This window comes from Centropristis striata, chromosome 12 (assembly GCF_030273125.1).
Source record: "Centropristis striata isolate RG_2023a ecotype Rhode Island chromosome 12, C.striata_1.0, whole genome shotgun sequence".
Classification (NCBI taxonomy): Eukaryota; Metazoa; Chordata; class Actinopteri; order Perciformes; family Serranidae; genus Centropristis; species Centropristis striata.
In genome coordinates, this window is record NC_081528.1 from 37,903,553 (window position 1) to 37,930,494 (window position 26,942).

General features: G+C 37.3%; 1 protein-coding gene across 1 annotated transcript; it reads right to left on the reverse strand.

Moving 5' to 3' along the window:
* rab11fip5b (RAB11 family interacting protein 5b (class I)) lies at positions 1–26,681 on the reverse strand. Its single transcript, XM_059345869.1, has 6 exons — positions 25,883–26,681; positions 14,547–15,082; positions 11,613–12,186; positions 8,617–11,016; positions 5,215–5,350; positions 1–312 (listed from the first exon to the last, which is right to left on the reverse strand). The coding sequence occupies exons 1-6, from the start codon at positions 26,260–26,262 to the stop codon at positions 52–54; spliced, it is 4,287 nt and encodes a 1,428-aa protein (XP_059201852.1). The 5' UTR covers positions 26,263–26,681; the 3' UTR covers positions 1–51.
* Between the last annotated feature and the right edge of the window lie 261 nt (positions 26,682–26,942).

Genomic DNA, 26,942 nt, shown 5'->3' on the forward strand with positions numbered 1-26,942 from the left:
ACACACACACACACACATACACACACTCACACACACACACACCCCCAGTGGTCACTTGTGTCTGGTGCGGACCTGGAGCAGCGTGGGCGTCTGCTCCATGATCCTCAGTAGAAGGTTATCGATGTAGTCCTCCAGGTCTCGCACCTGTAGCTTCACCTTCTTCAGCTCAGACTCCACTTTGTGCAGCTGCGCCGCCTGGCGCTCCGACGCCACTTCCTGCTTCTGCATGTCCATCTCCTGCTGCAGCAGCAGGGAGATCAGCTCCATGTTGGTCAGGTGCTGGAACTGAGCCGAGCGGTCCACCGCCTCCACCTGAGATAGATAGATAGATAGATAGATAGATAGATAGATAGAATAGAAGATATAGATATAGATATAGATAGAATATAACTTTATTATAATTTGCATGGGAACAACATGTTCGAGTCAGCTAAGGCACCAAAATATTTCAATAAAAAAGGATGTTTTGGAGACTCTTCACAACAACATTAATTCAAAATGTCAGTGTAGAGCAACAATTAGTAAATGGAGCGCCCTCCTCGTCTGGAAACAGGACAAATCTGCTGAGCTAATGTTTTATTAGCTTTGGCAGATCAGAGAGATGAACCAGCCAACAACCGTTTCTCTAATATTGGCCCAGTTTGGCCGAGGTGTGCTGAGCAAGCAAAAAAAGACCATAAAAACCAAATTCCTGTATTATAATAATATAATAATAATAATATTATAATAATAATATATTTTAATAAGTGGAATAGCCACGGAATTTCCGTGAAACTGACACGGATTTGGCTACAATGCAAGTTAATGACAGTCATATCCCGTGGCTATTCCATGGATATTTGTTCCTATTGGTTTGTTCCAAGTCACGTGACTTTCAAGGTCCCGGCGGTCAGAACAAAAAACATGGCGGACAGTTCTCTCATTTTTAGTCTGCATAAAAATGGATTTTGATCACATTTCTAGCGAGAAATATATGTTTTATTTTCTAAATATTCACTCAGTGAATGTACATAATCACTTTGTATGTTGGAATAGCCACGGGATATGACTGGCATTAACTTGCATTGTAGCCAAATCCGTGTCAGTTTCACGGAAATTTGAGTGATTCCGTGGCTATTCCACGGATTTTGAGTTCAGCGAATCCGTGGCTATTTCACCGATTCCTGTGAGACCATGTTGGATATTTTTATTTATTTATTTATTCATATAATTTTATTTCAGACATGAAACAATACCAAAAATCTGAATAAATAATAGACAACATTAAAAAAATATTGAATATACATTTTATAAAAATGTCTGAAAACAAGGAGGATGAAGTTTACCTTATTAACCCTCGACCCAATATATATTTTTACATCTCATGTCTTAAAAATGTTTTGCTTACATGCAACTATCTACATAGATGCAGCTGTAATATTTACATTACATCAACCAAATATAAATCAGTTAATTTCACATTATATACACATCTACCTACATGAAAATAAACATATAAATTAAAAAGCAAAAAAGAAAAGTAGTATCGACCTTCTTATCTAATTCTTAGTGTATTTCTTAGAATGCCAAACTATTCCTTCACATGAGAAATGACTGCTTATTACAATATTAAATGGCAATATTTCGGCGTGTCTTTTGTTGCAGGAGGTAAAAAATAAGTGAGTCACAGGAAACAATGAAGTCATCTGAGCTCCTGCAGAGCTTTTATTAACAGCGAGTGCACCGCTGGTGTTAATAAATGCTCAGAGAAGCATTAAATAGTCTGTGGAACTAATGGTTTCTGTAATTTACTGTGACATGTTAATACCTTCATTCTTCTGCTGTTTGCACACAGAGAAACTCGCACAGCATTATGGGAACATTTTGAAGCATTTACTGTGATTTTTTTTGTTTTATCCTTTTTGTCAGTTATATTATTGATAGTTGCAATAATGAATGTTAATGATAATCTGCAAAACCGACTCAAATCCACAGATTACTGCTGGGACACAATGTTCCTCGGCTCCGTCTTTGTTGGTTAAATATAATGTGAACAGAAATAAAATATGTAGCGACAAGTAGCATTTTCATCTGTGTATCTTTTTTCTCTCTGCAGTTTCAAGATAAGATAAGATAAGATACAATAAGCTAAGGTAAGGTTAAGCTAAGGTAAGGTAAGATACGATAAGATAAGATAAGATAAGGTAAGGTAAGGTAAGGTAAGGTAAGGTAAGGTACGATAAGGTAAGATACGATAAGGTAAGGTAAGGTAAGGTAAGGTAAGGTAAGGTAAGATAAGGTAAGGTAAGGTAAGGTAAGGTAAGATAAGGTAAGGTAAGATAAGGTAAGGTAAGGTAAGGTAAGATAAGGTAAGGTAAGGTAAGGTAAGATAAGGTAAGGTAAGATAAGGTAAGGTAAGGTAAGGTAAGGTAAGATAAGGTAAGGTAAGGTAAGGTAAGATAAGGTAAGGTAAGATAAGGTAAGGTAAGATAAGGTAAGGTAAGGTAAGGTAAGATAAGGTAAGGTAAGATAAGGTAAGGTAAGATAAGGTAAGGTAAGATAAGGTAAGGTAAGGTAAGGTAAGGTAAGATAAGGTAAGGTAAGATAAGGTAAGATAAGGTAAGGTAAGATAAGGTAAGGTAAGGTAAGGTAAGATAAGGTAAGGTAAGATAAGGTAAGGTAAGGTAAGGTAAGGTAAGGTAAGGTAAGGTAAGGTAAGGTAAGATAAGGTAAGGTAAGATACGATACGATACGATACGATACGATACGATACGATACGATACGATACGATACAGTCATTAAAGAGTCACAAAAGCAAAGGCTAATAAAATAAAATAGCTCTGTACACTATGTACAAAATAAAATAAGATACCCATCAGAATTAAGCTCAATAATTACAGAAATGTGTAATTAGTGAGAAAGACCCTTGACTCAGTGTTACAGGAACGGTCCACAGTGTTAGAGAAGAAGACTAAAACAGTTTTAGGACTTCTATCTGGGCCAAAGAATTAATGGGATCAGCGTTTCTCTCCTCGGTGATAAAAGGAGCTGCTAGGTCACAGCTGCACTGTCATGCCTGTTTTTTAAAATATTTTTCTTCCTGACTGATTGACTTACTGGCAGTAATAATACTCAGAATACTTCACATATTCAACATAACATCTTGTGGTGTGAAGTATCTTTACAATTAAGTTGGACATTCACAAAAAAAGCACATTAATATTTAGTTTTAGACCCATTAGTGCCATTAAAGAACCTGTCATGTTTCTGTATAGGGCATAAAATGGTTACATTTATCAATTTCCATATTTTCCTTCTCCAAAGTATGGCTGGACAATCAAATTGTATTTTTGTTGTGCCGCGTTCTGTTTAATTATGCTTTCGTTTCCTCTTCCAGCGAACTTTCACCTGTTTTCACTGAGTTACTGACTCAAATATGTTAAATATCGTTCATCAAAATGTGGAATATATGTTTACGAGGTTTTAGCAGTTGGTGGCAATGTGCTACAATATATATTTATTTTGATCTGATTTTTTATTGCTTTTTTTATATTTTATATTTATATTTAGTAGTTTTAATTATGTTGTGGAAATGCATAACATAACAACATATTATTGTTTATTTCAATATAATTAATTTTGACTATTTTTTTAAAAATTTCAACTATATATTTATATATTATATTTTTTTATTTACCTAATTTTCTTTTTTTTTACATTTTTAATATTTTTTTTTAAGTTTAATCACATTTAAAGTTCAAGAAAGTCTACTGTTAAAAATAAACTTTTCTTTTTTTTTCATTTTCATTTTAAATTTATATTTAGTAGTTTTAATTATGCTGTGGAAATGCACAACATAACAACATATTATTGTTTATTTCAATATAATTAATTTTGACTTTTTTTTAAATTTCAACTATATATTTATATTTTAGATTTTTTATTTACGAAATTTTTCATTTTTTTTTACATTTTTAAAAAAAGTTTAATTACATTTAAAGTTCAAGAAAATCTACTGTTAAAAATAAACTTTTCATTTTTTTTCATTTTCATTTTAAATTTATATTTAGTAGTTTTAATTATGTTGTGGAAATGCATAACATAACAACATATTATTGTTTTATTTCAATATAATTAATTTTGACTATTTTTTTTTAAATTTCAGCTATATATTTATATTTTATATTTTTTATTTAGCCTACCTAATTTTTATTTTTTTTATTTAATTTTTGTATTTTTTTTTTATTTTTAAAAGTTTAATTACATTTAAAATTCAAGAAAATCTACTGTTAAAAATAAACTTTTCTTTTTTTTTTCATTTTCATTTTAAATTTATATTTAGTAGTTTTAATTATGTTGTGGAAATGCATAACATATTATTGTTTATTTCAATATAATTCATTTTGACTTTTTTTTATTTCAACTATATATTTATATATTTTTTTTTTTATTTACTTAAAAGTTTAATTACATTTAAAGTTCAAGAAAATCTACTGTTAAAAATAAACTTTTCATTTTTTAAGTAAAATAAATGCATGATGTCTCTGAAGACCACATGGATTTATTCCAGATAATCAGCAGACATCAGCAGAGATCAGACATCATGTCATCTGACCAATCAGTATGATAATAATATAATAATATTAACTTTATTGAGCTTGACCTACAATATAAAAATGAAAAATTTTGAAAAAAAATCTGCAAGAAACAGTCGTACAAACAACTTATTCTTCCAAAATTAGTTATTCTTCAGTGACTTGTACCAGGAGAACTTGACTATGACGGCATATTAGGGCCAAGTATGAATAAGAATACAAACAAGGGGAAGGGGGGGGGGTAATATTTTGAGAAGAAAGTTGCAAATTTACTAGATTAAAGTGGCAAATCTACAAGGAAAAAAGTCGCAGATTTAAGAGATTTAAAGTGGCAAATCTGCATGAAAAAAGTTGCAGATTTATGAGGAAAAAGTGGGAAAAAGTTACTTTTTTCTCGCAGATTCACCACTTTAAATCTCATAAATCTGTGTGTTTTTTTCTCGTAGATTTGCAGCTTTAATCTCGTAAACTTTTTTATCAAAATATTACCCTCCTCCCCCGGGTCCGTATGTTGTTTTACACATTCTGGCTGTATGTAATATCCTCCAATATTCTCTAGGGTTGAAATTTGGAGTGTCCTATTAAGGGTTAAGGAGGCCTTGTGTCAGGAGGTTTATAAAGTGTTTATAAGGACTCGTACCTGGATCTTCTCAGGCTCGGCTGCCACCTGCTGGGCGAGGCGTCCGGGGTGGATGGTCGACTTCAGCTTCTCCAGAACCGAGCGGCTCTCCTTCTTCTCTGATTGGCTGGAAGTCAACGGCTTCACTGGATGAGGTCTGCAGTGTGGAGAGTTCAGCAGGAGCGTTTCAACATTTGTATAACTGCTTCTTCATGACTAATCTGCTCGGTCAAGAATCTGTTTTTCAGTCAGCAGATAAAACTGAACGTCACAAAACAAATCAGATGAGAAAATCAGAAAGAATCTGTGAAGGAGCAGTCAGAGGAGAAGATTAACTACCATCAGTGGTGGAAAGTAACTAAGTACTTTTACTCAAGTACTGTACTTAAGTACAATTTTGAGGTACTTGTACTTTACTTGAGTATTTCCATTTTATGTCACTTTATACTTCTACTTCACTACATTTTGAGGCAAATATTGTACTTTTTACTCCACTACATTTAGCTGACAGCTTTAGTTACTTTACAGGTTGAGGTTTAACATAAAAAAACACAAAATTTAGGTGATTAGACACTTTTTAAAATAAACCTCATAACAGAATATTAAGTAGTCAATATGAGCCCTACCTTGAGAAAATTAAAACGCCGTATACATAAATGCATCATTAATAATAATCTAATATAGTATTTGGAATATATAAAATAATCTGAGCGGCTCCATTCTGCATAACGAGTACTTTTACTTTGATACTTTAAGTACATTTTGATGCTGATACTTTTGTACTTTCACTTAAGTACATTTTGAATGCAGGACTTTTACTTGTAGTGGAGTAATTTCACAGTGTGGTATTAATACTTTTACTTAAGTAAGAGATATGAATACTTTTTCCACCTCTGAGTACCATCTACTAAAAACTACAGCCTTATGAGTTGAGTTTAAACAGGAAGTTTGCTGAAATAAAGTGCAGTGACTTGTTGCTGCTGGAGAAGGAAATCATTCCGCAGCAACAACAAAAGCAAGAGAATGTTTCAGAAGCATAAATCAGAATAAAAACTACAAATAAACCTACTTTTAGCTCACCGAAGGAAGAAGAGCTGCGTTTCTGAGATAACACTTTTTTACTCTTGTTGTTGTTATTGATGAAAAATCCAACAATTAAATGCTGAATGAGTAACTCTGTCTCTAAGCGAACAATCATGAGAAAAGCACAATTTCATTCTAAATAGGAAGTTTTCTCTCCTGCATCTGCTATAAATAAGAGAGATTGTGCATATATAATAAGGTACATGAAATATTTATTTACTGGGATTTAATCCAGGTGTGCAACAAGCCTGAACAAATGTGAGACAAAAATATATCCCCCTTATTATAGTTAATGAAAACCAAGACGCAAGCTAAAACTAGCAATAAAATATTATTTTTTTACTGAAATAAAAATGATAAATACTACAATGAACAACACAACACAAACTATGATGAAATAGAATTAGCTTTGTTTTATCCCTGTGTTTGGCTGCTTTCTCATTTCTTGCTGCTCTTTTTGACTTCTGGAGAAGACACTAACTCCTTTCAGCAGCAACATATATTCTATTTGATGTCATGTATACTATCATCCTCCCATATTTCAGCTACTATACATAATGGCTTTTCATATAATACTTGACATATCAAACTAAGACATTATAAACTCGTCAATTTCTCAAAAAAACTTAATTAAAGGCTATTTAAAAATAAAAACTAATGCAAAATACAAAACTCTCCTAACTCCCCTGAAGCACTTTCATCCTGTCGTTTCTCTAACTCGTGCTTCTGATTGTCCTCTTCTTATTCCTGACATCATATTTATAATTATGTCATTATTGTTGACTTTATTGTTGCTGTGTTTGTGCCAAAACACAGAAATATAATTAGACTAGACATAAGACCTGACTGTCTCGTGCTCTAAATAAGAAGAACATATTGTTGTAATATAATAAAATCAAACAGGAGAAATGACGCTCAGCTTTAAATTACTTCCTGTTGTCTGGGTTTGATGAACTTAAGTACCATTTTGAGGCTTGAGACTTGTGTATTTATTTATGTGACTTTAAGCTTCTACTCCGCTACATTTATCTGTCAGCTTTAGTTCCTTTTTAGGTCGAGATTTAAAAGAAAAACATTAAAAATAATTACACATTTTTATTAATTAAAAAACAGCAGTTCTCCTGAAACTCACCTGTGAACTGCTGCCTTTTTACGAAATTATTTTAATACATTTGTATTACTTTTTTTTAAACTATATAACTCTATTATTATTTACATTTTTATTGTTATAGTCATTATTTATTTTACTTTATTTACCTGTGTGAATGTGTGAATGTATGAGGAGGAAGTTATATTTGTATGTTGATGAAAATGTTCTGATAAAGAACTTGAAATTTGAAATAAAAATATTGTTAAAAAAATAAAAATAAAAACGACTTAACCCTGCACTATAACTCTTTTTTAAATATAACTTTTATTATATTTTAGGTTCCATTTCAAATGTTTCTATATTCTCTCTTTCTCTCTTTTCCTTTGATTTTAAAGTTTTGTTTTAATAACCTGTAAATGTCCTCTTTTAATGTAGGTTTTCCTGCCTTTGTCATGATGCATTAATAATAATAATCAAATAAAATATTTACAAGACATAAAACAATCTGAGGCGGGCCATCCTGCATAACGAGTACTTTTACTTTTGATACTTAAAGTACATTTAGATGCGGATACTTTTGTAAAATTTTGTTCGAACAGGACTTTTACTTTCACAGTGTGGTATTAGTACTTTTACAAGAATCCTTGGCTTTCTTTTTTACTTTTTTTTACCCTTTTATTTGTCTTTTTTATCTCTAACTCTGTTTTGGATTGAGCTTTTATTACTATTTTATTCTATTTTATTTTATTGTTTTACTGTTTTTAGTATTTTATTGTTTTTATTTATACCTATTTGTGTATGATTTATTCTATTTTAATAACACTTTGGTCAACTGAGGTTGTTTTTAAATGTGCTCTATGAATAAACTTTGACTTGACTTGACTTGACTTTACTTGACTTGACTTGACTTGACTGCAGGGATCTGAATACTTATACTCTACCACTGTGCATCAGTTGGTCAAAGCAGCAAAAGGAGCTCGATTTAAGCAGAATAAAGAGCAAGAAAACAACAAACGTGACGCAGCCGACAGTATAATGAGATGAACAACAGAAAAGTGAAGCAAAGCCAAAAGCAAAACAACAGATTATCATCCAACAAACACTTTGGATGAAGAAACAAAACTCATAAAGGCATTCAGCGACAAACAGCCACAAGCAACCAGAGCAACAGAATAAAAACATTTAATTTTTTAATAAATGTGGAAATCTACGACCTACATGTCATATCAACCTAGTGTGAGGATTCTCACCTGCTCTCCTGACGGGGCAGGTTGCTAGCTGGCTGAGTCTCCTCAGGCAAAAGTGAGGGCCGTGCAGCGACCAGGAGCTGGTCAGTGGTGGAGGAGGAGGTGGTACAGGAGGAGGAGGAGCAGGAGGAGGTGTAGGGGGCCACAGCCAGAGTGGCTCCTGCACTGGGCCCCATGCTTGAGGGATGAATGGAGGGGCAGCAGACGGGGGGAGGGGGCAGCGTGCCCTGAGTTTGAGCTGACAGGGAGAGAGGACGCAGGACAGACAGGGAGGAGGAGGAGGAGGTGGAGGAGGAGGTGGAAGGTTCCTGCAAAGATTCTCCAATCTTTGACTTTGAAGGGGTTGGTGCTACTTTAGCGTGAAGGTCTTCAAAACTGATACCTGTGGGTTTTTCTGTGACGTTTTGTGTCGTTTCGTCTTGTGATGTCATATTAGCCTGGCTGTGATCTGTTAGCGCCAGTAAGGAGGACAGCGCCGCCTTAGACGGCTGGTAGGACAGCGGGCCCTCGCTGGCTTCTGAGAGGTTTTGAACGAGGCACAAGAACTGTTCAAACTCTCGGTCGCAGCTTCTGCTCTGGCTGCTCGGGCTGCCGCTGCTGTTCTGTCGGGACACTCCTCTCGGTCTGAAACGAGCGCTGACGACACCAGAAAACGGCTCCTTCTGGTTGGTTTCACCTGCTTTAGACTGCAGGTTTCCATTATCATCCAAGTTCTTTTGTGTCTTTTTTAAATCCTCCACACTTCTTGGTGTCACATCTCTGGCTTCGGCTTCAAATATTGGTGGATTTGGAGTTTGATACTGTGAGAAAGCGACAATCTCTCTGCTGCTGTTGGACACATTATTCAGCTCACAGCGAGCATCGGGGCAGTTGTCTTGGCAGACTTTGTAGAGTTTGTTAGATGATGGAGTGACTTCAAAGGAAGAGTTTGAGGAGATGTACGTGTCCTTCAACATGAACACTTCCTCCGGTGATGTCACCGTCTCTACATGATAAGCAGCGATCTGTTGAGCTTCTTGTGTAAAACTCTTTAAGCTTTTTAGAGTTTCAGCTACCTCAGACTGAGAGGAGCCGTCTGAGTCAATGAAACCGAAATCTGAATTGTTCACATTCATGTTCAGATCTCCTAACGTGAGTGAGAAAGACACATTATTGTTGGTGAATTCAGGTGAATCACACTCTGTTGTCTCCTGGACTGGAGAGGTTTTCATATCTAGCACATTAGCATCTGGCGTTAACGGAGGAGAGGACATACTCAACAGCTCTGCGACAGAAATCTCACTATCAAGAAGTATTTTAGGTCCTGAGTTCATAGATGTGATCTTATTTGCTGCAGCTTCTTCAGCAGCTAATGATAAGCGGTTTACTGCAGGTTGTCTGTAGTTTCCTCTGCACATTCGTCCATACAAGTCCTGCTCGAACAGCATCCCTCCCCACCGGTCCGTCTCGTCTTCCAGAGGTTCATATTTGAACTTCTTCAGCTTCTCTTCAGATACGAATCCCGGCGATGTGATATTAGTGTAGGACTGGGAGTGAGCGCTGAGGGAGTCGGAGGTCTCGCTGCTGGTGTGAGGGTCCGGAGAGATGCTGTTCCTTTTGCTTTCTCCTTCTCTTCCGCGCTGCAGCGAGGCCACGCCGGTCTGGGAGAGGAGGTAGGCTTCTTTATGCACCGCCAGCTCCTGACCTCGGTGCAGCCAGCCGTCTGAGTAAATCTCATTCACTGAAGTTCTTAAAAGTCTCCTTGGAGGCAAAGGTGGAGGCTCCTCTTCACATGTTTGCAGCTCTTGTGCATGATTATTGGTGTTAACTGGAAGATAAGCATGTCTAAGAGATGGAGTTGGACTAGTTCTCAGCTGTTTCTGAGGCTGACTCCCTTTAGGAGAGTTGAGTCTGCTGGAGGCGAAGGCGTCAAACGAGTCCTCCCATTCTCCGGCGCTCTCCGACATGGAGCGAGGGGCGGAGGGTTTGCTGGGGTTGACTATAGCAGGGAGAGATATCTGCCTAGCTACCGGCCGGGGCCGCTCCCGCTTTATGGCGGCCATATTAGAAGCTTTAGCATCACTGGGGGTGCAGGTGTGGGAGGGCAGGGTGGTGTAATGGAAAGGGGAGGAGCCAGGTGAGGAGCAAGGTGCAAAAGGAGGCGATTTCTGTGACTCTCCTGCAAGGAGATCCTCAAAAAAGGGGTTGCGCTGCATACGTGAGGGGAAAGGGTTGTTGGGGGAGAGAGGGGTGGAGGAGGGGGAGGAGGAGGGCGTGAAGGGGTTGGTGTGACTGCAGTCGTCAGGTGAGACATGATCGGAGAGGGAGGCGCAGGGGGAGGAGCACTGAGGGGGGACAGGGGAGCGAGGAGGGAGGGGAGGGGGAACGTCTGAGCTGCTTTCTACCTTAGGAGAAACTTCCAGCCTGCAGAGGAAAATAGGGCACAATAGTCCTCTTAGTTAATGATGTGAATGATGCGCCAGGTCACCAGATGGGGAACATCTTTCTTTACACAAACAAAAAAACACATTTCTGTTTGACTTGGAAACTCCTCAAACATCAGTAAGATATTAAACTGGCCAAATCAAAGAACGATGAAAACAGGAAATTAATCAAAATAAAAAAAGGCAGAGCACATTTGCAAAATAATCAAGCAAAAAATAAAAATGCATCGTAGCCATTCCAGACCATCTGCGCTGGCAGCTGTATTCTGCTGGGTGAGCTGCTATCAACGTGGAATGATTTTCTTCACATCCTTCTGCATAAGCATCTTTCTAAACCACAGTGATGCTGCATTTTTGACAAAGAAATGCAGACACACGTTGATAAACATAATGGAAATGCTTGAGTGCTACTTGTGGAAAATATAGTATGAGGTGATGATACAGCATGGTGGTAAAATGGAGTGAACTAAATCTATTTTAAATGAGCAGCTGAGTACAGGCCTCCTGTGGGCCTGGATAGAACTCATCAAACACTGTGGAGTCCAGAGAAAAAGCCTGCAAAAGACCCCGACTCACCTGGGCTTGTTCTGGGAGTCTCCGGAGCCGAACCAGCCTCTGAGCCGGCCCTCAGAAGAAGCAGCAGCCTGGTTCAGGTCCGACTTGGCCGGGAGAGAATCGCTCCTCCCGCCAGAGAACAACGTCATTCTCAGCTTCCTGCCTTTGTCGGGGGAAACAGAAGCAGAGTGGATCTCTGCCTGAGCTTGGTGAACAGGAGGAGAGGACGCCTGAGCTTCCTTTTCATCCTCCTTTTCATCTTTCTTTGCTTTGTCGAAGGACCAGCGTTGGCCCTCGCTGAAGGAACCTTCGCTTCTCTTGGTGAGGTTCTGCAGGGAGCGAGAGAGCGGCGAGCACTTCTCCAGCAGGACCAGTTTGGACTGGTGAGCTCCAGAGTTCCTCGGGGTGGACGGCTCCGAGTCGTAGACGTGGCTGCCATTTATGCACAAGGAAGACTTGGACTGGGTCATGGTCTGACCCTTCAGAGACTCCACGGCCAGGTTCGGGCGGGGGAAGGAGGTCGAGATCTTACTGGCTTCGTCGCTGAAGGCTCGCTTGTGTGTCAGAACCTTTGTGGTGTGCTGGCTGGTGAGCACTGGTGAAGGAAGGAAGAACTGGGTTATGAACACAAAAAGGACTCATTTCAAGTTTAAACTTTGACTAGTTGAGTCAGAAAAATGGCAAAATTGAGCACAATTTCATCTATAACAGGGGTGTCAAACTCAAATACACAGTGGGCCAAAATGTAAAACTTGGACAAAGTCGCGGGCCAACATTGATATTTATTGATAAAATGGACCTAAACAAGTTCAAACGAAATGGAACAAGCAAAGCTTGATGTAACTTAATATTGCAAACATGCAAAATCGAATATCAAATAAAACAAACAAACACATCAATGGCATTCATTTCTTAAATAAAATGTAAATAAAAATCGTATGTCCCTTTATTTTATATGCGGCCTTCTTTAAATTTAAATTTAACAGTAATCTTTTTCCACAGGCTAAAAATAAATGTGAGAATAAAATAACAATAATAAACCAAATGACTAATAATAATATCCTTCAATGAATGTGCAGCCATTCAAGCCTTGGACTAGCAAGAAAAAGTGCATAAAGACAACTTTAATTGTTGCTCAGTTTGCTGCTCCACACTGATCTACTGTGTTCAAGCCACAACACCAGCAGAGCATTCTGGGATTTGTAGTATTATTTGCGCTGTATAATACCGGCGGGCCAGCTCTGGTTGTCATTTGGTATTTCCTCACGGGCCAAATATAATTATACTGCGGGCCAAATTTGGCCCATGGGCCAGAGTTTGACACCTCTGATCTATAAGGTTATTGTCTGAAAAAAAAATGTGTATAAGAACCTTTTGAAATTGTTAATCACATTATTCAATAACCACATTGAAATTGAAATGCCACTTCAATAAATATGCCTGGTTAAAATGTGCCTCATGCACCTGGTGTGTGGTGTAACTTATTAAAATTTTATGAAACAGCTGTTCATATTTTTCTGGAAGATAGGCCTACATTTTGTTTTAAGTTTCTCTTTTGCATCCCATTTAAATTGTGGGATTAAATTATGGATGCACCTTTCTAAACAAGATAGCTAGCTCTAGCATCAGCTGGTGACTTATGCTAACAGGACATGGACCCTTTATTGCTCCACCCTCTCATCCAAATATCTCCGTTACTTCTGGCTCCAAAAGTTCCAGATGGGGACGGCCAAAACGCTAAACTTGAGGCTTCAAAACGGTTGTCCACCTACCAAATATTGACGTCACATTGACTACATCTACTTCTCTTTTACAGTCTATGGTAGCAACATTAGCATTCATTTGGAGTCATGTTTGTCCCTCCTTTTAGCTTCGTTTGGTTTTCCACCAACTCCTGGGGGAATAATCTGATTCTTTAGCTACTAAATGCTCCCCTGTGTTCAAGAGCTAGTTGCTAACTTTGTCCGTCCTTTTTGCAGAGCAGGTTGCAAAGATTTTTTTGATGCCCACCACAGCAAGACTAAAAAATGTGTAGAAAAGAGAGAGAAAGTTGGGAAACTCTCAGTGGATTCCAGACCAACAGTGTCTCCAATAAGTGCAACAAATATTATCCTATATATTGATAGAATACTATTCAATCTCAAGCGCTGATCTTGGTTTCCGCCTTTGAAATATGTAGAATATTATATTAGAGTTGAACTCCTGACAGTGGTGGTTCAGAGGGAGTAATAACTATTTATTGGGGTTTATCTGGAAAATTGTTTCGTGATCAATTTAATTACTGTATAAGAGCCTCAAACAACATTCACACTCATCAATACAAGACATGGAAGCTGCTTTGTGATGCAACATAGTCTTCCTGCTAATATTCTTTAAAGATTTATGTTTCATTAAAACATTTTATAATGAAACCAGCCCTCATGTCATGCACATATGCAACCTGGTCTCACAGGAATCCGTGAAATAGCCACGGATTTCGCTTAACTCAAAATCTGTGGAATAGCCACGGAATCGCTCAAATTTCCGTGAAACTGACACGGATTTCGCTACAATGCAAGTTAATGACAGTCATATCCCGTGGCTATTCCAACATACAAAGTGATTATGTACATTCACTGAGTGAATATTTAGAAAATAAAACATATATTTCTCGCTAGAAATGTGATCAAAATCCATTTTTATGCAGAAACTAAGTCAAAATATCGATTTTTTTCACTAAAAATGAGAGAACTGTCCGCCATGTTTTTTGTTCTGACCGCTGGGACCTTGAAAGTCACGTGACTTGGAACAAACCAATAGGAACAAATATCCATGGAATAGCCACGGGATATGACTGGCATTAACTTGCATTGTAGCCAAATCCGTGTCAGTTTCACGGAAATTTGAGTGATTCCGTGGCTATTCCACGGATTCCTGTGAGACCAGGTTGCACATATGAGTGATTCCAAAGCCTACCTTTCTTAGCTAGGTCTGCCTCTCCATACAGGCTGTCCACTCTCACTTTGCTGGTGTAGATGGGGGAGCTGGGGGGGTCTGACATCAGGTCCAGGCTGGGCGGGGGTCCGGGGTTATCACTGGCCATGGAGGACACGCTGCTCTCTGAGGCCAGCGAGGAGCAGGACCTGCTGTCGGAGGACTTACGCAGCCTCCCTTTGAAGAAATCTTTCATCTTGCTCCTCTTCTCCTCTGCTACCTCCACCTCTCTGGCCTCCACCGGCCCTCCTCCGCCCCCCTCCTCTCCAAAAGGCTGCCCCACGGACCCCGACAGGGCGGCGTAGCGGCCCGGCACGATGGCCGAGGAGGACTCCATGTCGCCCCTCTTCCTCCCCGTGACGCGATCCTTCAGCTTGCCAAAAGCGGAGCGAGGTTTGTCCTTTATGGTGAGGTCGAACATGCTGGCGGTCATGTTGTTGCGGGTGAACTGGACCGTCACCTGGAGAGAACCTCGTTCTTTCTCCTTCCTGCCCACCTTAGAGTTGAGTTTGAACCACCTGGAGAACCAGGAGAGAAGAGACAGTCAGCCTCCAAACTCGGCTTTCACCTTTTATCACGGCATCACATTATACCAGGGATGGGCAACTTAAATGCTGGAGGGGGCCACAATTTTTCATGTCCACTACCACAGGGCCACAGTACAGGCCAAAAGTTTGGACACACCTTCTCATTCAATGCGTTTCCTTTATTTTCATGACTATTGACATTTAAATTCATCAAAACTATTAATGAACACATGTGGAATTATGTACTTAACAAAAAAGTGTGAAATAACTGAAAACATGTCTTATATTCTAGTAAGCAAAGGGTGGTTACTTTGAGGAATCTAAAATACAAGACATGTTTTCAATTATTTCACATTTTTTTTGTTAAGTACATAATTCCATATGTGTTCATTCATAGTTTTGATGCCTTCAGTGAGAATCTACAATGTAAATAGTCATGAAAATAAAGAAAACGCATTGAATGAGAAGGTGTGTGTCCAAACTTTTGGCCTGTACTGTATAGGAGCGTGCACTTAACCAGATATGATGAAACTGCAATTTTAAATATGTTTACAGTGCAGTAACTTAACATATTTCATGCTGAAATGCATGTATAACAGTATGAATAGGAATATAAAAGGTTTGAAGCAAATAAAAAATAACCACTTACTGTGATTTCTTTTTTTTTTCAGTGCAAGAACAGCAGACCAACATTAATTACAAGAAGTAATTTTGTGCATTTTTACACTGCACTTTTAAGATTTCATGCTCAAATGCATGAAGTTGTACTGAGGGCCACTTCAAGTGAGGGTGCGGGCCGTATGCGGCCCCCGGGCCTCCAGTTGCCCATCCCTGCATTATACCAACCAGGGTCATTGGAAATTAACATGCTGCTCTTTTAGTCCATTTAAACTGGAAGTCATGTTGTTTTTTTGGTGTGTAATGCCCAGCAGCTACCACCAGAGGGCAGTATCAAGGCAGTTTGGCTGGGAAACATGGCGACTTACAGGACTTTTAAACTAAAATAACTCTCTTGCTGGCTGAAATTCTGATGATTAGGAAAAAGCACCTCCAGACATAAACATTATTTACCAGAGGTGTGGACTCGAGTCACATGACTTGGACTCGAGTCATGAATTGGATGACTTTAGACTCGACTTGACAGAATGTAAAGAGACTTGCAACTCGACTTTGACTTTAACTTCAATGACTCGTGACTTCACTTGGACTTGAGGCTTTTGACTTGAGAAGACTTGCTACTTTCCCCCATACCCAAAGATTAAAAAAATATGTTACAAAGGCTCTGTATCTTTCATTGTGTGTGAGCTGCTGTGGAACTAGTTAAAATGCAATATGGCATCATTGGTATGGAAGTACCAAGTTAGCACTTTTGAACAAATAATTTCAGTTGCACTTGTTTTTTCAGATGTATTTAAAATTAAGAATATTCTTTCAAAATATGAGTTAAATGTTAAAAATGACTGGTTAATAGTGCAATTAGGAAGTGCAATGCCAGTACTATTTTTTCTGCAATTTCAACTGCACTTGTTTTAATAAATAAAAACAGATTTTAAAAGCATACATGATCTGTGTAAATATATTATTACCCTGTGGTTAAAAGGACTCGAAACTCAAACTGTTGGACTTGGGACTTAACTCGGAACTTGAGGGCAAAGACTTAAGACTTACTTGGGACTTGCAAAACAATGACTTGGTCCCACCTCTGTTATTTACACACAAACACCAACATATGAATACCGGATGAACCCTCTGAAAGGTACGGTGGTCTGATGAATCCTGCTCACGCCTGATCCAAACCGCCAGTGATGTTTTAGTCATGTGTTTGAAGCTCAGAGCATGTGTTGCATGTGTTCTCTGGGACAAAACGTGCAGCAACAAAAGACATTGATTTCCTTTTGGCAATACTTTCTACACATTACATAATCTGTAATTACTGTTCGGAGGATTGTCCTCATAATCTTTGACAACAAACTTTTTTTACGAGTCCCAGAAAAGGAAATCACAACCCAAATTCCTGGTGGTGTATGTCCTGCATGAGACAGTGCTTTATGAAGAGTAGACCGATGGGATCGTCCCTCTGTTCCTGCCTCCTAAATCCTTTTAGTGGACCAGAAAAAGTGTCTTTGAGCCAAAACTAACAGGAGGAATTCAGTGTGAGTATCACTGAGCATAGAGAGGGCGGAGAGCCCACAATCAAAGCCAGATGTGTTGTATTTCTTTAGTGGAGATATTTCACATATTATTGGAGTCCTGTTGCGTCACCTGTGACTCAACTGAACTCTTTAAATACTCAAAATCAGGAGAATTAAAGACAATTTAAGAACTTTGGAAGATACACAACAGTTGTAAAAATCACGTCCTCTGACAGCATGTAAACAAAACTAACTGCTTTGTACTGTGTGTGTGTGTGTGTGTGTGTGTGTGATTGTGATTGTGATTGTGGTGTTTGGTGTTAGAAAATATTTTTATGATACACTTAAGTAGACATTTGACTCTGACATTATATTGTGTATACTTTGTTTTGATATGTCGTAGTTTGTGTCTAGTTTTTATTTATTTGCCTTTTATTATTATCTTTATTATTTGTGTATGTATGTTATTTGTCACTCTGAAAATTTGACAATAAAAATATTTTGAAAAAAAAAAAAGAAAATATTTTTACTCACTTTGAGGAAGCTAAACCACACAGTACAGACTACAATATTCATTTTCCGTCATAGTATATCGTCATGGACACACCTTGCATGACCAAAAATATTTTATGTTTTGATTTCAGGTTTCCTCTGGTCATGGGAAAGTCATGGAATTACAAAATCTCATTTTCCAATCCTGGAAAAGTCATGGAATTATTTAAGGTTAAGGATTAAAACTTGAGGATAAACATCTGTCTGTGTGTTATGGAGTTAAATATTACAGCATGGATTATTGCCCATGTAATAATTATAAGAGTGAATTAACATTTTTTTGTAGCTGTTGATAAAACTTAATGTCGCTGGAAATTTTAATTGTCCTTGAAAATAATAATAATAATAATAATACATTTTATTTGCAATGCACTTTACATTACAGGGAATCTCAAAGTGCTATAGGTTAAAAGCATAACATTCTAATTATAAAAAGGATAAAAAAGGAAAAAAAACAGCTAAAAACAGAAAACATACATATACATAATCTAAAAACCATCTAGATGGGAGCCATGGAATTAGTTCAGTTCATTGGAAAAGTCTTTGTTGTGTGTAATAAAGTTAATTTTTACAGCAATCTCCTGTTGATAACCTGCAACATAATACAGCATATGACAGGGAATTTAATATTTTGTGTAGCTGATGATGATATGGATCCTTGAAAAGTCATTGAAATTTTGTCCATCAAAATATGAACAAACCCTGTGATTATCATTTCTTCTCCTGCAGTTTCTAAAACTGAATGTGATGAACAATCCGTCACTCCTCCTCTCATCTTTGAGCTATTTATATCACAGCACAGAGTCCAAGTTCACCACTTTGGCAGCGACGTTTACAAAAGCCAGAAAAACACTGAGGGATACTATTTACTATGTTTTTTAAATAACTAGGGTGCAGAAGTTCTGCTGGAGGATTCAGAACCTGATCTGTTGAGTCATTAAAGCAACTAAAGGAGCTTGAAACTGTTTATGAATCAGTCTCATTTTAATCCTGATGCCTCTATATCAGTAGTTCTCAACCCTTTTGAGTTGCGACCCCCAATTTAACATGCATGTTGTCCGCGACCCCCACTCACTGAACACAATCTCACATGCGCAGTTCAGATAATACAAACTCAGTTGATACGACAAATTTTGGACAAATAATGAAGCAGACAACAACTAAAACACCTCTCTGACCAAAATGACCAAAAAAGTACATAAAATTAAGCAAAAAAGGACTCAAATTGACCAAAAAATGACCACAGAAAGACACAAATTGACCAAAAAGACACAAAATGACAAAAAAAGACACAAAATGGCCCTATAAAGAAACAAAATTACCCAAAAAAGGCCCAAAATGACTAAGAAAAAGACATAAAAAGACCAAAAAAGACACAAAAAGGCACAAAATGACCAAAAAAGACACAAAATGACCAAAAAAAGACACAAAATGACCAAAAAAAGGTACTAAATCACCAAAAAGACTAAAACACATTAACACATGAACACTTTAACACAGTGGAGACAGAGCTGACTTCCAAAATGATTTGACGACCCCCAGAAATCATCTCGAGACCCCAATTGGGGTCGGGACCCCAAGGTTGAGAATAGCTGCTCTATATGACCTACATAAGTAAAGGAGACCATCAGCGAGAAGACTTCCTGTTCCTATAAAGTTATTCTTAATGCTGATGTCACAGTGTGACATCAGACAGAACGATTCAAGGCTCACAAACAGGGAGAGCCTTTGTTTACATGTTCTCAGGCAAAGTTTGGCTGTGAGTGGTATCTTAACCAGTTAAATGAAATCAGAAGGATTTTTTCTTTAGAAAATATTAGTTTTTTTACATAATAACTCGTGACAACGAGGCAGGGTCAGCAAAGAGAAAAAAATAAGAGTTGTGTGTAGAACAAAAGAAGCTAAAAAGGAACAGATATAAGAGCACGGGTTGGTTATTCAACAGATTTGTTATATAACTATATTATTTAAAAACAAACTACATTATTAGACATGGTTTTATATGAATTTAAGTTGGTGGCTGAGACAAAGTTTACTGTTTTTTGCCATCATCGTACTAGTTATAGCCACGAATAGTTAATTACCTCATCACTATGAGTTCCTACACTTCCTTACACCAGCCGGATCAACACGAGCCAGTGGTTCTCGTGAAAACACGACCGCTTTTGTCCACAGATAGCGCAAAATCAACAAAAGATTAAAATTGCTTGTAGTTGCTTTAACCCTTTATCAGGCAAATAACTATATTTGTTAACTTCAGGTAATATTTCGAGGAAAAAAGTTGCAAATATACTAGATTAAAGTGGCAAATCTACAAGAAAAAAAGTCGCAGATTTAAGAGATTTAAAGTGGCAAATCTGCAAGAAAAAAGTAGCAGATTTACGAGAAAAAAGTGGAAAAAAGCAACTTTTTTCTCCCAGATTCACCACTTTAACCCTTAATAGGGCACTCATTGAAATACTTGCAAATTCCAAATTTCAACCCTAGAGAATATTGGAGGATATTACATACTGCCAGAATGTGTAAAAAAACATACGAAAATAATATTTTGAGAAAAAAAGTTTACTAGATTAAAGTGGCAAATCTACGAGAAAAAAATGTGTAGATTTATGAGATTTAAAGTGGCGAATCTGGGAGAAAAAAGTTGCTTTTTTCCCACTTTTTTCTCGTAAATCTGCGACTTTTTTCGTGCAGATTTGCCACTTTAAATCTCTTAAATTTGTGACTTTTTTTCTTGTAGATTTGCCACTTTAATCTAGTAAATTTGCAACTTTTTTCTCGAAATACTACCTGAAGTTACCAAATATAGTTCTTTGCCTGATAAAGGGTTAAATAAGAAATGTGTAGTGTATGAAGAAGTTGAATGTTTTAGCTGTTTGCCAGCTTCAATTCAAAGTATTTTTGCTGTTAAAAGTATATTTTGATGTTTATACTTTTATACATTTACTGAAGTACGATTTTGAATGCAGGACTCTTACTTTAACAAATAATTTGTACTCCTAGGTATTACCTTGATCTGCTCCAGTCTGACAATAAAGATAACGGATCCCGTCTGTCTGCTGTGTGAGCAGTAAACTACATGTTTCTAAGTATGTTTCTAATGCATCTAAAGTATCTGAGGATAGATGTAGTGAGGTGCAGGAGGAAAGTGAAGGCGTGCATTGTGTCTAAAGATGGAGGCTTTCTGGCTGGAGTCACTACTTGTTCCAGCGTGGAAACTGCATCTCATGGTGTTGACTTGCAGTGCATTGTGGGAGCTGCTTCTGGAATAGTATCAGCCTAGAGGGCCAGCACCTAATGAGCCTGTTTGCATTCAGTGTTGGAGCTGAAGCAGTTTTCTGTGTCATATGTTTCTGCAGATACAGACACAACCACTAATCAGTCAGATTAGCTGCTGTGTTTCTGGGTTGTGGTTAAAAATCAGTCTTCCAAGGAGGTGAGAGCAGAAAACTGCCAACATTATAAGCTGCTAAATGAGTTAGAGGAAACATTACAATGTGTACTCTGCTCTTCATGCTACTTTATACGGTAACACTTTACAATAACCATCAAAGTGATGTTTATAGATGGTTTATAAACCAAGTATTAACCATTTACAAAGTACTATACATATTAAATCTTTAAATGTTTTCAAAAAATGTCTAAAATGTATATGAATAATTTTGAAATAATTTACATACTTAACATTGGTGTTGAAAATGTTATAATGAGTGCAAAACTATTATTAAACTAATAATTATAATGTAATTATTTGTTAATGGTAAAGTAACTATATATACTATACTATACTATACTATACTATACTATACTATACTTTTTTCCATCTATTTGGCATTAATAAAGGATATATATAAAATATATATAGTTCAACATTAATACATTTTCTATTTACCATTCCAAATGGCCTATATATGATTTATAAATGATGATTAAACTTTAATAAACTATCTATTTACCATCTATAAATGATGGTTATTGTAAAGTGTTACCCTTTATACTTCTACTAAACTAGATTTCACTCGCCAATATTCTACTATTTACTCCACTACATTTATCTGACAGTTTTAGTTACATTTCAGATTAAAATGATTGATACAGAATACACTAAATAAATAAAGTATGATGTTGTCTATTACTACAGATTAAACTACCACTATAAAGTATTTTAAATCAACCACATGTTCACCAGCTGCAACATTAATGATGCTTACACACTAAAGCACTAACTAAATACTTTACTCAAATACTGTACTTAAATACAATCTTGAGATACTTGTTATTTACTTGAGTTTATGCATCTTTATACTTCTACTCCACTACATTTTAGAAGCAAATATTTTACTTTCTACTCCACTACATTTAGCTTCCAGCTTTAGTTACTTTTTTCCAGAAAATATTTGACATGAAAAACGTGAACAATTATGAATAATTACGCATTTTTATACAATTAAACCACAAAAACGTATATTAGGTAGTGAAAGTGAGGCCTTATAGAGATATCATCAATAATATTAATCCAATTATATATCTGGAATACATATAACAATCTGAGTGGGGAAATGTTCCATAATGAGTACTTTCATTTTTGGTACTTTGAGTGTATTTTGATGCTAAAACTGTGTACTTGAGAAATTTTGATTGCAGAGAATTTCTGCAGTGTGGTATTGCTACTTTTACTTGAGTAACTACGTACAGTACATGTACTCAAGTACACTTTTAAGTGAAAACTTTGCAGGTTCAGACAACTTATAAAAAATATAAATCATGATGTATTATTAGGCCTGTAGATTAAGATAATTTCCAACATATAGTTCAAATGAATCCAACTTTTACCAGCTGCAGCATACAAATAATCCAACATTAATGCATTAGTTATTTCCCTGATTTCATTCAAATTATTCTGAAATGGGCCATTCTGCACAACGAGTGCTTATGTTTTTGGTACTTTGAGTTTATTTTGATGCTAAAACTTGTGTACTTGAGTAAGATTTTGAATGCAGGACTTGGAACAGAGTATTTCTACACTGTGGTATTGATATACTCAGTGGTGGAAAAAGTATTCAGATCCTTTACTGAAGTAAAAGTACTAATACCACCCTGGTAAATTACTCCACTACAAGTAAAAGTTCTGCATCCAAATCTTACTGAAGTAAAAGTAGAAAAGTATCAGCATCAAAATATAAATAAAGTATGAAAAGTAAAAGTACTCGGGTTATACAGAATGGACCCACTATGATTGTTTTATATATTCTAAATATATTATTACATTATTTGTATTGGTGATTTAATGTATGCAGTGTTTTAATTTTGTAAAGATTGGGCTCATTTAATTACTTAATATACTGTTAAAAGATTTAATTAAAAAAACGTCAAATCACTTTACATTGATCATAAATATTATGTTAAATCTCGACCTGAAAAGAAACTAAAGCTGTCAGCTAAATGTAGTGGAGTAAAAAGTACAATATTTGCCTCAAAATGTAGTGGAGTAGAAGTAAAAAGTTACATAAAATGAAAATACTCAAGTAAAGTACAAGTACCTCAAAATTGTACTTAAGTACAGTACTTGAGTAAATGTACTTAGTTATATTTCCACCACTGGATATACTTGAGTAACTACGTACATGTACTCAAGTACTGTGCTGAAGTACAATTTGTCCCTGATATATCACGTGCATTCTGCACAATGAGTGCTTATATTTTTGGTACTTTGGGTATATTTTGATGCTTGTAACAGAGTATTTCTACACTGTGGTATTGATATACTTGAGTAACTACGTACATGTACTCAAGTACAATTAGTATATCACGTGCAATATTCTGAAATGGACCATTCTGCACACTGAGTGCTTATATTTTTGGTACTTTGAGTGTATTTTGATGCTAAAACTTGTGTACTTGAGTAAGATTTTGAATGCAGGACTTGGAACAGAGTATTTCTACACTGTGGTATTGATATACTTAAGTACTGTGCTTAAGTACAATTTGTCCCTGATATATCACGTGCATTCTGCACAATGAGTGCTTATATTTTTGGTACTTTGGGTATATTTTGATGCTTGTAACAGAGAATTTCCACACTGTGGTATTGATATACTTGAGTATACGTACATGTACTAAAGTACAATTTGTCTCTGAAATATCACGTGCAATATTCTGAAATGGGCCATTCTGCACAATGAGTGGTTATATTTTTGGTACTTTGAGTGTATTTTGATGCTAAAACTTGTGTACTTGAGTAAGGTTTTGAATGCAGGACTTGGAACAGAGTATTTCTACACTGTGGTATTGATATACTTAAGTACTGTGCTTAAGTACAATTTGTCCCTGATATATCTCGTGCATTCTGCATAACAAGTGCTTATATTTTTGGTACTTTGGGTATATTTTGATGCTTGTAACAGAGTATTTCCACACTGTGGTATTGATATACTTGAGTAACTACGTACATGTACTCAAGTACAATTTGTATATCATGTGCAATATTCTGAAATGGGCCATTCTGCACAACGAGTGCTTATGTTTTTGGTACTTTGAGTGTATTTTGATGCTAAAACTTGTGTACTTGAGTAAGGTTTTGAATGCAGGACTTGGAACAGAGTATTTCTACACTGTGGTATTGATATACTTGAGTAACTACGTACATGTACTCAAGTACTGTGCTTAATTACAATTTGTCCCTGCACGTGCAATGAGTGCTTATATTTTTGGTACTTTGTGTATATTTTGATGCTTGTAACAGAGTATTTCCACACTGTGGTATTGATATACTTGAGTAACTACGTACATGTACTCAAGTACAATTAGTATATCACGTGCAATATTCTGAAATGGGCCATTCTGCACAACGAGTGCTCATGTTTTTGGTACTTTGAGTGTATTTTGATGCTAAAACTTGTGTACTTGAGTAAGATGTTGAATGCAGGACTTGGAACAGAGTATTTCTACACTGTGGTATTGATATACTTGAGTAACTATACGTACATGTACTCAAGTACTGTGCTTAAGTACAATTTGTCCCTGATATATCACGTGCATTCTGCACAATGAGTGCTTATATTTTTTGGTACTTTGGGTATATTTTGATGCTTGTAACAGAGAATTTCCACACTGTGGTATTGATATACTTGAATAACTACGTACAGTACTCAAGTACAATTTGTATATCATGTGCAATATTCTGAAATGGGCCATTCTGCACAATGAGTGCTTGTGTTTTTGGTACTTTGAGTGTATTTTGATGCTAAAACTTGTGTACTTGAGTAAGGTTTTGAATGCAGGACTTGGAACAGAGTATTTCTACACTGTGGTATTGATATACTTGAGTAACTACGTACATGTACTCAAGTACTGTGCTTAAGTACAATTTGTCCCTGATATATCACGTGCATTCTGCACAATGAGCTTATATTTTTGGTACTTTGGGTATATTTTGATGCTTGTAACAGAGTATTTCCACACTGTGGTATTGATATACTTGAGTAATTACGTACATGTACTCAAGTACAATTTGTATATATGCAATATTGCAATATTATGTGCAATATTCTGAAATGGGCCATTCTGCAGAATGAGTGCTTATATTTTTAGTACTTTGGGTATATTTTAATGCTTGTAACAGAGAATTTCCACACTGTGGTATTGATATACTTGAGTAACTACGTACATGTACTCAAGTACAATTTGTATATCACGTGCAATATTCTGAAATGGGCCATTCTGCACAATGAGTGGTTATATTTTTTGGTACTTTGGGTATATTTTGATGCTTGTAACAGAGAATTTCTACACTGTGGTATTGATATACTTGAGTAACTACGTACATGTACTCAAGTACTGTGTTTAAGTACAACTTGTCCCTGATATATCTCGTGCATTCTGCAGAATGAGTGCTTATATTTTTTGGTACTTTGGGTATATTTTGATGCTTGTAACAGAGTATTTCCACACTGTGGTGTTGCTCTTTTCCTTGAGTAAAACATCTGAGTACTATTAATCTACAACTGTGTGAGTGACTAAAACATGACACATCACTTCCATCTTGTGTGTGAGCAGTAAACTAAATAGTTTCTCATGCAGGATTCATTAAAACACAAACACCACGTACTCATCTCGGGGGCACATCCCCTCCTGGAAGATCCGGTCCAGAGGAATGATGGTCTGCCCGAGGAACACGTCCAGCCCGATCAGGACCCGGTGCATGACTGTGAGGACCAGGTCCCCGCTCCCAGGGGGGTATGCGCCCCGGCCGCCGTCCTCCAGGATCCCGGGGAGCAGCTCGAAGCAGCACTCCTCGTTCCACTCGGGCACCTCCGCCTTCTCCACCAGCCCGGTGGTGTACTTCTCCTTGCCCACCTGGATGATGGTGTACAGGTAGCGGCTGCCGTGCTTGCCCTTGGTTCGGAGCCCTTTTGCGCGGAGGACGGTGACATTCACGTGCGTGGGCACCCACCGCTGATCATCGTCCAGATCTATCAGTGACATCATCTTGCTGGCTGCACGAGCTCTGTGTCCTCTAATAATCCTAGTTTCTCTCAGTCTCTCTCAGCTGCTACAGATCATCCCCCTCTTTGTGTTGCGCGAGTTTTTTCGTGCTGCGCAAAAAAAAAAACACCTCTGCAGAATGTCTCCAAAGTCCGCGGAGCCTCTGAGGGTTTACCCGAGGTCAGGCTCCACACAGCAGACCCAGACCGCGCCTCTGCTCTGCCTCTGCTCAGCTCCAAGCTCCGCATGCCATTCCCAAATCCAATCAATGCAAACCGAGTTATGGCGAGCTATCCGCGTGCTGAAATCCTCCCACAGTCCGTGCATGTCGCATCAGTCAGTAACTGTCCGGAACGTGTCGGTGGTTCTGCCACGGCCCGCCCTCCTCCAGAGCAGCAGCAGGCCGCACACAGAGGGAGAGATGCCGCAGAATTAAAGAGAAACACCCAGCAGAGCTTCATCATCATCAGCTGCTGCTGCAGCAGCCTGGAGACACTCAGCAGCATTCACAACGGTACAGCAGGGAAGTTTCTGGGTTTGGGAAAACTAAATGTTTTGCAGCTTTTTCTTTAAATTCTTTGTCTTTGTTTGGAGAATTGTTGTTTAAAACTAAACAAAAACTGGTGCAACCACGTGCACGGCTGCAGGGAGCACAAGGAACGAGACAACTTATAGAATAAAGT

Excerpts from the sequence above, each read along its gene's own strand:
- rab11fip5b (XM_059345869.1), bottom strand. The coding sequence starts at position 26,262 with ATGATGTCACTGATAGATCTGGACGATGATCAGCGGTGGGTGCCCACG. Across the intron at positions 15,083-25,882 it reads GGGATGTGCCCCCGAGATGA|GTGGTTCAAACTCAACTCTA; the intron begins GTACGTGGTGTT and ends CTGGTTCTCCAG. Across the intron at positions 12,187-14,546 it reads GGCAGACCTAGCTAAGAAAG|TGCTCACCAGCCAGCACACC; the intron begins GTAGGCTTTGGA and ends TTCCTTCACCAG.